The sequence below is a fragment of the Panthera onca genome, chromosome B3, assembly GCF_046562875.1.
Source record: "Panthera onca isolate mPanOnc1 chromosome B3, mPanOnc1 haplotype 2, whole genome shotgun sequence".
NCBI lineage: Eukaryota > Metazoa > Chordata > Mammalia > Carnivora > Felidae > Panthera > Panthera onca.
In genome coordinates, this window is record NC_138344.1 from 39,537,928 (window position 1) to 39,554,474 (window position 16,547).

A 16,547-nucleotide genomic window follows, 5' to 3' on the forward strand; every position below is an offset into this window, starting at 1 on the left:
AAGAACCTCCCTAGTGGGAGTACAGACTTCAGGCTGAGATGCTCACGGAAAGGAGCTAAAAATCTAGATGATCTTCTCTTTCACAGGAAGAGGCAGTTAGGAAACCTCAGTAAAAGAGGCTACACTTCCAGGGACATAGTCCCTCAGTAATGGAAACAGGGTTTTGATATAGCTGTTCTCATTAAATCTAAAGTTCTAGAATGTCTGGAGGTAAATTTCCTACCGAGGTCACTTCTTGCCCAAACTGGGTATGTTTCCTATACTCTAAATCACTTGGAAGGAAAAATGAATAAAATTGAATCAGCAGCCAAAAAACTACTAACAAACAAAAGTCCAGGACCAGATGGCTTCACAGGTAAATACCAAACATTTAAAGAAGAGTTAATACCTATCTTTCTGAAACTATTCCAAAAACTTGGAGAGGAGAAACGCTTCCAAACCTATTCTGTGAGGCCAGCATTACCATTATACCAAAACCAGAGAAAAGAGATTATACACATACACACACACACACACACAATTACAGACCAATATCTCTGATAAATACAGAAACAAAAATTTTCAACAAAATATTAGCAAACTTAAATCAACAGTACATTAAAAGGATCATACACCATGATTGAGATTGATTCCAGGGATGCAAAGATGTTTCCATATACTAAAATCAATCAACATGATACACCACATTAACAGAATGAAGGATAAAAGCCACATACATGATCATCTCAATAGATAAAAAAACCATCTGACAAAATCCAACATCCAATGATAAATACAATGATATAATTTATCATCATTTATGATTAAACTTCTCAACAAAGAGTGTACAGAGGGAATACACCTCAACATAAAAAAGGCCATATAAGACAAACTCATAGCTAATGTCATACTCAATGATGAAAAGCTGAAAGCTTTTCTCTAAGATCACAAAGACAAGGACACCCACTGTCCTCACTTTTATCTAACATAGTACTGGAAATCAGACTAAATAAATAAATAAATAAATGGCATCCAAATTGGTTAAAAAAAAGAAGTAAAATTGTCACTATTTGCAGATAACATGAAGCTAATAAATACAGAAAATTCTAAAGACTCCACCAAAAAAACTACTAGAATTAATAAATGAATTCCATCAAGTTGCAGGATACAAAATCAATATACAGAAATCTGCTGCATTTCTATACACTAATAATGGACTATCAGAAATGGAAATTAAGAAAACAACTTCATTTACACTTGCATCAGAAAGAATATAATACCTAGGAATAAATTTAACCAAGGAGGTAAAAGACCTGGATTCTGAAAACTGTAAGACACAGGTGAAAAAAATTGAAAGATGATGTAAATAAATGGAAAGATATTCCAGGCTCATAGATTGTAAGAATTAATATTATTAAAATGCCCATACTACCAATAACAGTCTACAGACTAAATGCAATCCCTATCAAAATACCAATGGCATTTTTCACAGAACTAGAATAAATAATCCTAAAATTTGTTCAGAGCCACAAAAAGACCCCAAATAGCCAAAGCAATTTTGAGAAAGAAGAAGAAAGCAGGAGGCATCATGCTGCCTGATTTCAAACTATACTACAAAGCTATAGTAACCAAACAGTAGAGTACTGGCACAAAGATAGACACAGATCAATGGAACAGAATAGAAAACCCAGAAATAAACCCAAGCTTCCATGGTCAATTAATCTATGGCAAAGGAGGCAAGAATATGCAATGAGAAAAGGACAGTCTCTTCAATCAATGGTGTCAGGAAAACTGGACAGCTACATGTAAAAGAATGAAACTGGACCACTTTCTTATACCGTATACAAAAATAAACTCAAAATGGATTGAAGATTTAAATGTAAGACCTGAAACAATAAAACTTCTAAAAGAACACATAGGCAGTAAATTCCTGGACATTCATCTTTGAAATACTTTTTACATCTGTCTTTTCAGGCAAGGACAGCAAAAGCAAAACCAAACAAATACATCACACCAGAAAGCTTTTGCACAGTGAAGGAAACCATTAACAAAACAAAAAGGCAACTTACTGAATGGGAGAAAACATTTGTAAGCGATATATCCCATAAGGGATTAATATCCAAATTATATCAAGAACTCATATACAACTCAACACAGAAACAAAATCCAATTTAAAAAAGGGGCCCAGGATATGAATAGACATTTTTCCAAAGAAGACATACAGATAGCCAACAGACACATGAAAAGATGCTAAACATTACTAATCATCAGGGAAATGCAAATCAAAAGTACAATGAGATTATCATGTCACACCTGTCAGAATGGCTATTATCCAAAAGAAAAAAAAAAAAAAAACATCTTGGTGAGGACGTGGAAAAAAGGGAGCCCTCATGTACTGTTGGTGAGAATGTAAATTGGTGCAGCCACTATGGAAAACAGTATGGAGTTTCCTCAAAAAATTAAAATAGAACTACCATACAATCCAGCGACTCTTCTTCTGGGTATTTATCCAAAAAAAAAAAAAAAAAAAGAAAAAAGAAAATACTTTGCTAAGATTTAAGAACTTTTTAAATGTTTGTTTATTTATTTATTTTGAGGGGGAACAGGGCAGAGAGAGAGAGAATCCCAAGCAGACTCTGCGCTGTCAGTGCAGAGCCCGATGCAGGGCTGATTCTACGAACCGTGAGATCATGACCTGAGCTAAAATCAAGAGTCAGACACTCAGCCAAGCCCCTGTCAACTACAATTTTTTAAAAAAAGAATATAAATTTCCTGCCAACCTCTACTTTGTTGCATCTCTCAAGCTTTGAATTATTATTTTCATTATCATTCAGTCTAACATATTTTCTAATATTCATTACTGTTTCTTTCTTGATACATGGGTTACTAAGAAGTATTTAATTTCCAAAATACATGAGATTTTCTAGTCATCTTATTATCAATTTCTACCTCAACTGCATTGTGGTCAGAGGATATTCTCTGTGTGATTTGAACCCTCTCAAATTTGTGGAGACTTGCATTAGGAAGCAGTATACAATCAAATCGTGTAAATGTTCTGAGTGTACTTGAATGTGTGTTCTAGAATTGTTAGACACAGGGTTCTACATATGTCTACTGGGTTTACTGGTAACTATTTACTCACATAATCTATATCTTTACTGAATTTTACCTTGTTATTCTATCAATTACTGAGAAATCACACTACTGTAAACGTCTATTTCTCCTTGTACTTCTGTTACTTTACATAATACTGAAGCCACGTTAGTTACCTACAATACTGTTTTGCCTTCCTGGTGAACTGAAACCTCTATCATTATGAACTGACCATTCAATCTCTAAAAATACATTTTGTCTAAAATTCTTATCTGATATCAGCATCGCTATACCACAGGGATCCGCATTTGCTTCTGCCAGGCACCTATGGGCTCTACCAATTGAGACCACACTTTAAACTCATGACTTGAGGATTTTTAGATCTCCAAAACTGTACAGTGTATTTGAGCTACATAATCTTTTAAGAGCCAACTAATGATTTTAACTCTTCAAGGACCTTTTCCTCCACTTTACTCAGTGCTAATAAGACATCTGGGGAGGAGGGGATGGGATGGATTTACTTCTAGGTCATCGCTACCCTAAGAGTATAGTCCTCTGAAGTAGTTTGTGCAAAGAAGGGTTTCCTGTTACATATTGCATATTCGATGGGCTTTGGTCTTATTCTGTCCCCTGCACTCTGTCGGGCAAAGTTCAAGTGTACTCAGTTGAGCAAATGTTCTCAGGGCAAAGCAGTTTCTATATTCGGCTTTACCAGAATTCCCACTTTAATTTCTAACCTGTTCACTCTTTGATGATTTTAAGATTTTCAGATTTTCACTGAATATTTTTAGTTGTTTTTAGGATCTGCACAACCTAGCCCATCTTTCACTAGAGAAAAATTGTACTTTTACTTATGAAAAGAGGAGTGGTTAGGGAAAAGAGTAAAAGGTGACTCTGAAGTTAGATGGACCTGAGTTCAAATCCTAATTACACCACTTTTTATTTCTATCATTCACTTTCAAATCCATAGCAACTATTTTTTTTTAACTTTATTTAGAGAAGGAGCGCACGCGCGCGCGCGCGCGCACACACGCACACACACACACACACACACACACACACACACACACACACACGTGAGTGGGGGAGGGGCAGAGAGAGCGGGACACAGAGGATCTGAAGTGGGCTCCGCACTGACAACACAGAGTCCAACACGGGGCTCAAACTCGCGAACCTGAGATCATGACCTGAGCCAGTTCAAGACTCAGACGCTTAACCAACTGAGCCACCCAGGCACCCCAGCAGCCATCATTATTTTTAAAACAACAGTAACACCACTTTTTTCACAAAATTGTTGCAAGAATTGAACAGTAACATGCACAGTCTGGCAGCTAGTAAGCACTCATATTCCGGTTGCTTTTCTTCCTCTGACTAGAATGCCCTTCTAAGCTTCCTTATCTGTTGAATACTATTCATCTTTCAAAGTCCAGGCCAAATATTAATTCCTCTTCTCTCCTACTCACCTCCAACATTAATAGTTTCCTTACTACTTTGTCTTTATTGTCATTATAATAATTGTCACACTGTTCTGTAATTATTGTTTATTGGTGCATGGGCCCCTCTAGACTTGAGCTCCATGATGGCAGGGGCTATCTCTTATTCATCTCTGAATTCCTACTATCTCAACAACTAGTGAACTGAAGTTAAATCAATGCATCCCATTTTCATAATTTCTGACAGAGCTACAGAGTTCAGGGAACTATCTGCTACCTAAGCCTTTAGACATTTAGATCTCATTTAAACCATTCGTATTTCATTTTGCATGTGTGTGATTAATATATGCACAAAAAAGTTACATAGCAACCATGGGGCTGCTATCTTTAAAAGGGACTGTTTCCAAAATCAGCCCTTGGCTGGCATCTGGGAACCTGGCTTTCCTCCATCACCTAACAGTTGGTTCACTGTGCCTAGATTGTGCTTACAATGTGATTAATGGTGAACTCCAACTTTCCTTCTGGGAGTCTACAATTTTGGTACATGGATGCTGCATCTGTAAGGGGCTTCCATGGACAGAAACATTACATAAAAGTCACTGCATTTTTCACTGCTGGGAAAAAAGAGCAACTCAAGTATACAACCTCACAGGAAAGAGGAGGATGAGGAGCCCTGTGCGTGGATTTCTCCACGCTCCACTGTGTTTTTATCCTTTGCTGATCATATACCCTTTCACTGTCATAAACCTTAGCCAGGAGTACAACCATATGCTGAATCCCATGAGTCCTTCTAAGTGAATTAGCAAACATAGAGGTGGGTGTTGGGCATCCGTGCCAAAAAGCGTCTCAACCCAGTGTTTTATTTTGGAAATTTTTAAGTTCACTTTAAAAAGTGAGGGGAAAAAAAAAGAGTGTAATGAATACTCATATGCCATTCATCAATTGCTTGTATTTAATCACACTTGCGTTTTCTACTACATGATTTTTCTGAATCATCTCACAATGAGTTGCAGACATCGTGACGCTTCACCCCTAAACATTTGAGCACGCTTCTTCTAAAAAGGACGATGTTCTCCTACATACTTACCACAATTTTCTCACACTGAAGAACAAAAATTCTGTATCATCTAACAACCAGTTTATATTCAAACAACTGTCTGAAAAAAAAACGTTTACTTGTTTCAGTTCTCAACTGTAACGCAAAACTTGGAGGCTTGAAGCGAAACTATGCAGGTTGACTGGGCTTAGATGGACGGCTGGCTCCCCGGGATGCTGGCTAGGCCTATATATAGTATATTGGGCTGAACATCCACTCACATGGCTCAGAGTTGATGTTGCTTGTCATCTGGGAGTTCAGCTAGGGCTGCTGACCAGAGTACCTGTGTGTGTGACCTCTCTCTGTGATCTGGGTTTCTTACAGTGGGGCTGCTGAGTTCTGGGAAGGAATGTCTCAATAGCAAGTGTTCTAAGAGAGAGAAAGCATAAGCTGGCAGTTCTCTTAAAGTTAGGTCTAGAACTCACTGCAGCATCACTCTGCAGCATTCTACTAGTTAAGCTGCCACAGGACCTGTCCAGATTCAAAGGAAGAGAAAATAGAGTCCACTTCTCAACTGAGCTCTTGATATGGGTGCCTTTAAACCACTACTACATGTATACTTTTTTAAAAAAACCAATCCAGAATCCAATCAAGGATCATAAATCCCATTTGACTGTTTAATGTCTATCTTAACCTAATACAGACTTCTACTTTTATTATGTTTAATCCATGCCAGTTGTCTTAGAAAATATATCATGTCCTGGATTTGTCTGTACATTCCTTCATATTAACCATTTTTGACAAGAATACTTCATAAGTGATATAGGCACTTCTTTTTTTTTCTTTTCTTTTTTTTTTTTTTTTTGATATGGATACTTCTTAAGGTATCATAAGAAGAAGCCAATACTGTCATATGGGTGATACTAAGTTTGATCATTTGATTAAGAGACGGGGACTGCCAGAACCCTCTACTGTAAAGGTACTTTTTCTTTTGCAATTAGTAAGTAATCTAACTGTCATCTCCTATTCTCTAACTCTTTCCTCCAGCTGTCACCCACTGTTAATCCTTGCCTGATTTGGAGGCTCCACAACGATTTTCTAATTCAATCATTCCTTCATTTTTTTTTTTTTTAAGCTGGCATTCTTGTGTAAGGAAGAGCTTTTTTTCCCCTTTCTCTCTCCCTTCCCTCTTTTATTTTAAATTGAAATTTTTATTGAGATCATTGTAAATCTACATGCAGTTATAAGAAATAACACTGAGAGATCCTTTGTACTCTTTGCCCAGCTTCTCCCAATGATATTTTACATAATTATACATTGTACACATATTGTACATAACATACATAATTATACGTATTGTATAATATCACAATCAGGATATTGATATTGATACAATCCACTCAACTTCTTCATAGTTTCCCTGTTTAACTTGTATTCATTTGTGTGTATGTGTGTGAGTTCTATACAACTTCACTACAAGTATAGGTTCTTCTATCCATCACAGTCAAGATACTGAACAGTTACAGATCCCTGGTGCTTAACCACGCCTACCTCCTGTCCCCTTCCCCCGCCTCCCCCATAGCTCCACCTTCATTTCTTTTTGACTATCACTATGAACTGGTGGGTCTTCTTTTTTACTCCTCTCTACCAAAATCCACTACTATTCTTATTCTTTTTGATGTTCAAATTATCACAAATTTGGCCAGTGGAAATCTCTTCAAACTGGCTGCTATGTTATTCTGACTTGACCTTGTAGCCTTTGAGGATGTACTTTTCTCTAGCACAGACTTATAATACTCTGCCATTTCTTCAAGGAGCCTTAGTGCATTTAGTGGGAAATGGTAATTCAGGAAACAGGATCTGGCACATTGAGGTATACTCCATGCTCATTTTTAGTGTCTAGCTAGGAATTTTTAAAATCACATTGTCATATTTAAATTTCCAATTCAAATTTACTATTATAGAGCTTCTCATCTTCTGTCACTCAACATTTTTATCTTTTTACTTACAGTGAAAATCTTGGTTCCTAATAGCATTAACCTATTTACTTATTTGTGTGATCCTCAAAAAGTTTCTGAATTATGTATCTATTTTTACTTACAATAAACCTACTGAGTAAAGTATAACATTTTTTTGCAGTTCTTTTTGTTCTCAGAATGTATTCTACTGAAGAACCAGAGTACTGTGTTCAATTGTTACTTGCATTAACTTACTCATCTGGATGGCTATGGTATCCACTTGAAATATAGTTAGGTCCTTTTGATTCTACTTTTGAATTTCAAGATTTGCCACTGTATTCTTTTTTATTGAGTTCTATTTTTGAATACGTAAAATACTCACATTGTCCAAAAGTCAAACTTTGTAGAAATGTATCTTCAGAAGTCCTGTCTTAAAGCTATCTCCCTCTACCACATTCCCGCTCACCACCTATAGGTAACCATTTCAGTAGTTTCCGGTGAATCTTTCCTTTATACGTATGTGTACACGTCTTCCAAAAAATAAGTAAATACACCCAGATATTCTTGTATCCCTTTCATTCTACATTAAAGGTAGCATATAATATACATTCTCACATACCTGCTTTTTTCACCTAACCCAATCCTCACCAGTTCATAGAGACCTCACTTGTTCTTTTTACAGCTGCATTATATTCAATTGGGTAAACATAACAGTACATATCCCCGTCAATCTCCCTTTTTGGAATCCAAATTCTACTTACACTTTAAAATGCGGGGCGCCTGGGTGGCTCAGTCGGTTAAGCGTCCGACTTCAGCTCAGGTCATGATCTCACAGTCGTGGGCTGGAGCCCCACATCTGGCTCTGTACTGACAGCTCACAGCCTGGAGCCTGCTTCTGATTCTGTGTTTCCCTTTCTCTCTGCCTCTCCCCTGCTTGTGCGCTCTCTAAAAACAACGCAGCTCAAGGCCCACATCTTTTAGAAAGAAAGCCTTCCTCTTATCTCTGAACTCCAGAATGCTGCACCACTGATTTCTCCGCCTATCCCTTCCCCCCTCCCAGAAAAAACTTCTTTAAAGGTTATCTATAATCATTACTTCTTCCTCACCATAAACTTACTCTTAAATCTACTCTGATCTAGCCTCCATCCCTGCCATTCCACTGAAACTGTTATTATCAAGATCAATAACCTCCATGCTGGGAAATCCAATAGACATGTTCAACCTGTGAGCATCACTGGACACAGCTGAATACACCCCACAGAAACACCCCTATCCCCTGGCATCTAGAATATCACAGTACACTGGGTTTTATGCCTCACAGGCTACTCCTTCTCTATCTTTTGCTGTTCTTTCTCCTCTGCTCAACTTCTAAATGGCTGAGTAGCTCAGGACTCAACGCTGGGCTGCTTCCTATCTCCACCAGTTTTTTTGTTTTTAATTTTTTTTTAACGTTTATTTATTTTTGAGAGAAAGAGAGACAGAGTATGAGCAAGGGAGGGGCAGAGAGAGAGGGAGGCACAGAATCCGGAGCAGGCTCCAGGCTCCTAGCTGTCAGCACAGAGCCCAACATGGGGCTCAAACTCACGAACTGCGAGATCATGACCTGAACCAAAGTCAGACACTTAACTGACTGAGCCACCCAGCTGACCCTCTTCCAGTTTTTAATGTCTATCAGTTTTCTGTCATAAACTGGCATCGGGCCAAATTACACCCACAATATTTTATATGGCCTGCAGAAATTATTTTTCTTTTATTTATGTATTAATTTTTCATCTGAATTCACCAGCAAGTACTTCCCACCCAGGGATTCTGCAGGAGCTGTTCCCTCTCTCTGTGACATTCAGTCCTCATCATTTTGCATGGCTTCTTCACATTTAGGTCTCTGCTCACATGACACTTTCTCAGACAGCTTCGCTGACAACCCAGTCTGAGGCGGTTCACATGATACTTTCTCCTATTTGTCTTGTTTGGCTTTCTCCGTAACATTCACTATTAGCTCAAACTATTCGATGAACTTGTTTACTTCTATTATCACTCTTCCACCACCACCAGTGTCAGCACATAAACTTCATAAGAGGAGGGACCTCCGTCTGCCTTGGCTCATGCCCAAGTCCCAGAATCTGAGTCTAGAAGACTCCCAAGCACACAGTAGGCATTTACATACATTTGTTCAATAACTTCAGTGTAAAACTATGACTTTTTTTCATTAAAAAAAAATCTGGATTTCCAGCTTCTCTTCCACAAATTAGAGAATTAGATGCCAACCTCAGATCTGCATTCTTGCACAACAGTAGCTCCCTCTGTAAGATGAACCCTATTCTCTCCAACTGACCACACTCCCCACCCAGCTCACTTCACATTTACTGGCACTCACTATATGCCACATATCGTTTAAAAAATTTTTTTAAGTTTATTATTTATTTTGAGAGAGAGAAAGAACACACACGAGCAGGGGAGGGGCAGAGAGAAGGGGAGCGAGAGAGAATCTCAAGCAGGCTTCGTACTGTCAGTGCGGAGCTGGACTCGGGGCTCAAACCCTCGAACCGTGAGGTCATGACCTGAGCCGAAACCAAGAGTCCGACACTTAACCAACTGAGCCAACCCAGGTGCCCCTGCCAGGTATCATTTAAAGTGTTTCACATTACTAGCTCACACGCAGAAACACACAAAGCCCTATAAAATAGGTACTATTACAACGATTTTACAAATGGGAAACTAAGGCTTACAGAGGCTTTGTAACTTGCCCAGGATAACAAGATCAGCAAGTGGCAAAACCGAGATTCAAATCAAGGCAAAAAGAGACACCCAGGCTCCTAATCGCTACGCGGTATTTTGGGCATTTGAGTTGGTAACCTCTGATCTACAGTCTCTACCTGGGTGAGCTCATCCTGTCTCAGGAATTTAAATACTACAACTTATTAGCTGACAACTCCAAATTCTGTTATATTTCAGCAATTCTGAAGTGCACATTTTTTTCACATTTAAAATCTCTAAAATCAGGATATATACTACCATAGATAGTGGCACCTTACAAGTGCTCTGGTAAAGTGGCAGCCATGACGTGGTTGTCACTGCCTGAACCTGTGAATTTGGCTATTGTCCCAGATGGCATGGCGACACGGGTGTAACTCAGTTTTTCAGTCAACAAACCACTTGCAGGCCATCTGAGGAAGGAGTAGGAGTCCTGATTCTATTCTGGAAATGTTCTGTTGACATCTTCTGGTAACATCAAGAAGTGCCGCATCAAAACTTATAAATAGGTTCTGATGACTTGAAAAAAACAATGCTCATGTAGAGCACTCTCTCAGAAATGCTGCATTTCTGGTCCTCTTAATGGCACAGAGGATGATACCATGTGGAAAGCAGGGACAGTGACATCTCTGAGCTGAAGGTGATTCAGAAGAGTGAGTCCTAAAATATGAAGATGGTTTAGAAATAATTTCACTAATTTATTTTGCTTAAACTTACATGTACAGAAGAGTGAACTATATATATAATGATATTTAGGACTTTTAAAACTGTTTTTAAAAAAAGAAAATAAGCAGCCCTGACAGCTGAAACTGATCTGACATTCACAGCTAGATCTCAAAATTATTACAAGCTGTTCTAAAGCTCACAGCAAAGCCATTTTTGCTCTCCTACACAAATAGTCTCAAATAAAACCAGCTGACCTCAGGTTTCTCTGAGACCATGATAAAATGACACAAAGTAAGGTCAACTCATAATTTTGTCTAAGAACAGGTCACTATGCCATCCACAAGGTATCCAATCATAGAAATGTCCCCATTTTCTACAGCATCCAATCTAAAATGAATCCCTACTTCCTTAGACCCTTTCCCAAACATCCAACCAAAGCCCAAATCCTATTATCACTTATTTCTAACACCTCCTTACTGAGATACCCCAAGAGTCCCCAATACGTGTTCTCCCTCATTGAAACAAGCAATAAAGCCACTTGTTAAAACAAGGTGTTTCTGGTGGTCTTTGACAGAGGGGGACTTGTATAAAAATGTCCCATTGCTGAACAATCTCACCAACAACCGATAATGTTAGACTTTTCATCTCTCCCAATCTAAGAAATATCGGTTTACTAACAAACACTATCCCTTCAATTTACGTGTCCCTGATTATAACTAAGATCAAGCATCTTCTCAGGTATACTGGCCATTCTTGTTTCCTTTTACTCTGAATTGCTTATATTTTCTGCCCCCTTTTTAATGGGTAATATGTCTTTTCCTAATTGATCTGTAGTGGTTCTTTATATATTTCCGACGTTAATCGTTTGTCGGTGATATGTGCTGTAGATATCTTCTTCAGGTTTGTCTTAAATTTGTTAATCTTTAGGGTTTATGCTTTGTGTGTCTTATTTAACACATTCTTCTCTGGTCCAATACGGTAAAGACAGTCTCCTATATTTTCTTTTAGTAGTTTTGCTTTGCATTCAGGTCATTAACCCACCTGGAATTAACTTTTGTGTATGACATAAGGCAAGATCTTATTTTATCTTTTTGCTATCTGTGTTTTGTTGTTGTTGTTGCCATTGCTGTTGTTGTTTGGGGGTTTCTTATTTTTTATTTTGGAGAGAGAGAGTGTGTGCAAACAGGGGAGAGGGGCAGAGGGAGAGAGGGAATCTTAAACAGGCTCCTGACCTGAGCCAAAATCAAGAGTCAGATGCTGAACAGACTGAGCCACCCAGGGGCCCCTCATTTTGTTATCTGGATTACCAATCATCCCCAAATAATTTCCCGAATTGTTCATCCTTTCCCCTATTAATACGCAAAGCCACCTCTGTCGTACAATACGTATGATACCATATACGGATAACTCTGCTAATAGACTCTACCTTGTTCTACTGCTCTTTGGTTTCTCTCATCTAAGGTTTAACATCACAATATAATCCCTTTCATTTGAATAGCAAACTAGAATTTACAAAGCACTTTCAAATCCATGATCCAATTCAAACTTCAAAAAAATCCTATGAATGAGGGGTATTCAAAATTTGTGTGAAGAACCTGAGACACATAAGGGTTAAGTGAATTATCCATGGCCTCTAGACGGTAGGTAGAAGAGCAAGAACCCAACCTCATGTCTTCAGTTACCACTCTTTCTAACAGACTGTCTAACAACTAAGGACAACAACAGTATCTGCCAAACAGCTCCCGAACAGAGGTATGCACTTTGTTCCCATATAACTTTAAAACAAACAAAAACCTTGATAAATGAACAAATGCTCTAACAACTATAGTTGCCGTGGCTGGCACAAACCTGTATGTTATGCTTATCTTGAAAGTAAACTCTGTTGTGAAAAGGACTCTGCCCTAGCCCCCTGGACTCCAGCTGGCATCTTTGCTACTGCTTACCTCAAACTCAGACAATGCTGCAGTTGAAGCCTTTACTGTATACTATTCCTCCTCACATCAGTAGTGGTTTCTCCGCAGCCACTAACCCTGTACCTCCAAAGACAGAATGGAGACGTGAAAACTGGACAGTTCTTTGTGTCTCAGAAAGGGAGGGGAGGGGAGCTGCTGCCCCCAAATTGGAATTCAACATGAAAACTCACTAACCTAGAAGCTGTGAAACATGCCAGAAAGCAGGGAGCAACAGAGAGCTGTCCAAAAACCCAGCACCTAGCTTAATGAGATAAGAGTAGTAGGCAGGCTGCAAATGGTTTTCACTGAATAAGTGCATTGCTTCACTCGGACCCTGAACCACAGGTCCACAGCCCTGCACTGGGCAGTTAAGTGAGAAATTAAAAAGAAAAGAGCAGCCCCTGACATTCAGAGGGTGGCCTGTCACAGCTTGGCCACATTATTCTCCTATTAGGCATAATGGCACAGAATACCAACCTCGGACAAGGTTATTATGAAACGTTAATGAAATAAGACAAAGGTCATTTCATAATTTTGGGTAAGCACAGACAAAAACATGGCCACTACGCTACCCACAAAATACCAGACACCCTTTCTCTCTTGGCCAAAATGAGTGACTGCTACTTCTCTACCAATTATTTTTATTCTTTTGCTAGTCTCTCCTCCCAACAGATAAGATGTATGCAGATAACCAACCACAGAATTGTCCCTGTTTTCTGACAGCATCCAAATCCTACAATCAGTTCCAACCCCCTTAATGAGACACCATTGTCCCCCATGGGCTATACTCTCCTTGCTGGAATGAATAATAAACCCAACCTGTTCAACTAGAGGTGTTTCTCTGGCAGTCTTTGGCTGTCATGCATTGACACGGTACAAGTCAGAAAACCCAAAAGTTTATGCCTTTCTCTTTCTGGAAAGTTCTTCCAATCTCAGTTTGAAAAGAACACTTCATCTCATTTCTGAAGGTCATGTCTAACTAAACAAAAGAGAGGTAACAAATTCCTTTAACACCAGGTTAAAGGAGACCTGGTTCATAGTCAACTCTAATTCTACCAATAAACATACCCATACACAAAACTTTTTGTTTGTATAAGATAATATGCTTCTTCTAGACAGTATGCCCTTGGAAGGCTGAGACTATCTGACTCATCTTTATAAATCTCTAGTACCCCACACAAGGTAGAGGATTTCTCTTACGAACGGTACTAACATGTTGCTTTTGGAGGAAAAATGTATTCTTTCCCAAACATAAAAGGATTCTCTATCCAAAAGAAACTTCCATTTTCTTCCTCCACCTTTACATTTCCTTATCTATAACACATTTCAAATGTAAACTTTTCGTGTTTCTAAACATACCAAGTGTGATGAACATGTGTTCATACTTCTTAACTAAGAGGTTGAGATCTCTTAAGACAAACATAAGTATGATGCATTCTTTCATTTGTCCAACTAATTTCTATTTCTTTCCACCACCACCCCCCTATGCCCTTAAAACACCTTTAGTGTTTGCAGCTTCAAAAGTATCCCAGAATAGTACATCCTTATTACATGATAACATCTAGAGAGGACAGGGCCTGAGTTTAATTGGTCTACATAATGCTTGACTAAATACTTTTTAACAAGAGACTGTCATAACTAACACACATTCCACACTCATTGAGTGAGAACCCTCTCCAAATGGGGACTTTGATTCCCATCAACAAAGATTTTGTTTGTTTCCTTCTTTATTACAACACCATGAAGAGCACAGAACATTTACTCATCTTCTGACGCAAAAATATAATTCAGTCTGGTTTAATACATTAAATGACACACCATGCAATGTCACATCCTATTTAAAGGCATTCTGGCCAGTATTGTCTTTATCTTTCAACGGGAAAACAGGTTTAAATTCCAGAAACAGATTCAATTCAACAAATTCAAATCTACACTGAAAGAGCACCTACGCGCACTTCACAAGACAATATGCCAGGCAGGCATAGGGACAGAAGCACAAACGCCTGACTCAGAGGCAGTGAGCTGAGTGGAGTGAAGGAGGTTACAAATTGCCATAGATATCAGGGAGAAGTAGGGAGTAAGGATGACTGGAGAAAGAACATTCCAGACTGAAAACTCCAGTTTCTCAAAGACTGGAATCCTGGATGCTCTGGACAGAGGCAGGGGCTACACAGGTCCTGGGATCTCCACCATTTAGGAGGCAACAGCTTGTTCATGGAGGAGGCTAAGGAAATCAAACATAAATGTTCGATGTAACTTAATTTTTAAGTTCTCTATGCAACTCCTCAAACCTGAGCTCATAGCCTTCAGAATGGGGGGGGGGGGGATCACTTTCTCAGGGTCCCCCGGATTTTAAAATTAAAATTAACAAGAATGATTTCCATCACTGAACGGTTGGAAGGTGGGTGTGGCCCCTCTGGGGCAGCGGCGGGCCGTGTGAATGTCGGACAGGCCCAGCTGGACCTCTCAGGCGAACGCCAGGCGTCCTAGCAAGCCACGGTCACTCTGAACCCCTGGCCCAACGAGCTCATCCCACGTCTCCAAGGGCCTTGGCGAACTCGAACCCCGGCGGCCAGGCCTCCAGGGCCGGGCTCGGGCTCCATCAGGCCTCAAACTGCGAACAAAGAGAAGGCCCGGGCAGCCTCTGAGACCCGCGCAGGACTCACGCAGCACCCGAAGGTACCTGCAGCCTTCAGGGGGTCGCGCCCCAGGCCCGTGGTGTGCGGGTGCGCCTCGACCAGGGCCAGTCCCTGCCCGGGCCTGGACGCCGAAAGTGCACCGCGTCGCCGAACCCGTTGGTGCACTGCAGGCTCTCCAGCGCGCACTGGGACAAAGAGAGTGGCGGGGATCGGCGGGTCCCGGGAGCTGCGACCCCGCGTTCGTCCCGCCGCCCGCAGCGGCCTTTACCTGTACGTCACTCAGCTCCACGCGCAGATACAGCTCGCGGTGTCGCTGAGCCCAGTAGACGTGAGGCGTCAGCACCTGATTCTCCATGGCCACACCGCACGGGGCGCGGGGAGACGGATCGCTGCGCCTCGCTGCTTCGGAGAGTGAGAGACTGGTGCCGGTCGAACGCAGGCCACAAACCCCTGCGCTCTTGAGCGCCGGCAGCCGCCAACCTCGAGACACCCCACGCTCGCAGGCTGCGCCTGCGCAATGACGGGGGAGGGGGACGGTGGCGCGAGCTCTAGACCTTGGCGCGAGCAGGGCGGGGGCGGCACGGGGCGCAGAAGTGGGAAGGGGCGGGCCCAGCACGAGTGACGCCAGAGCTTGATACAGCGGTTTGGGGAGTTGGGAGTCAGCAGGTGCATGCAAGGCCCTTTCCCCTCTTCTCCGGGGCGATGTTTTAAGATAGGCTTAAAAATGAAAAGTCCCGGAGACTCATAAAGAACTAATCAGCGTGAGAAAGGGATTGGGACTGATGTATCTGGAAGATCGCCCCGTTCTATCACCTATTTATTTCAACGTTTACTGAGAGCCTATTAATTGCGCTGGGCTTCGAAGCTAAACACTGGAACTAAAGCAGTAAGACACAGTCCCTGCTGTCTCGAAATCCTGTAATTACAGACACAATAAGAATGATGATATTATAGGGGAAGGAGTATGGGAAGAGGGTGGAAAGGTGTTCTAAGAGGGAAGAGTAGATGTAAAGGCCCGAAATTTTCAGCGCAGTCTCATA

At 40.5% G+C, this 16,547-nt stretch overlaps 1 protein-coding gene across 1 annotated transcript in view; it reads right to left on the reverse strand.

The window, feature by feature from the left end:
* The window catches only part of HACD3 (3-hydroxyacyl-CoA dehydratase 3), a 38,622-nt gene extending 22,587 nt beyond the window's left edge, over positions 1–16,035 (reverse strand). The window contains exon 1 of the mRNA XM_060618238.3: positions 15,776–16,035. Coding sequence (XP_060474221.1) covers positions 15,776–15,862 — 87 coding nt within the window. The 5' untranslated portion in view covers positions 15,863–16,035. The remainder of the gene's footprint in view (positions 1–15,775) is intronic.
* Positions 16,036–16,547: the final 512 nt, after the last annotated feature.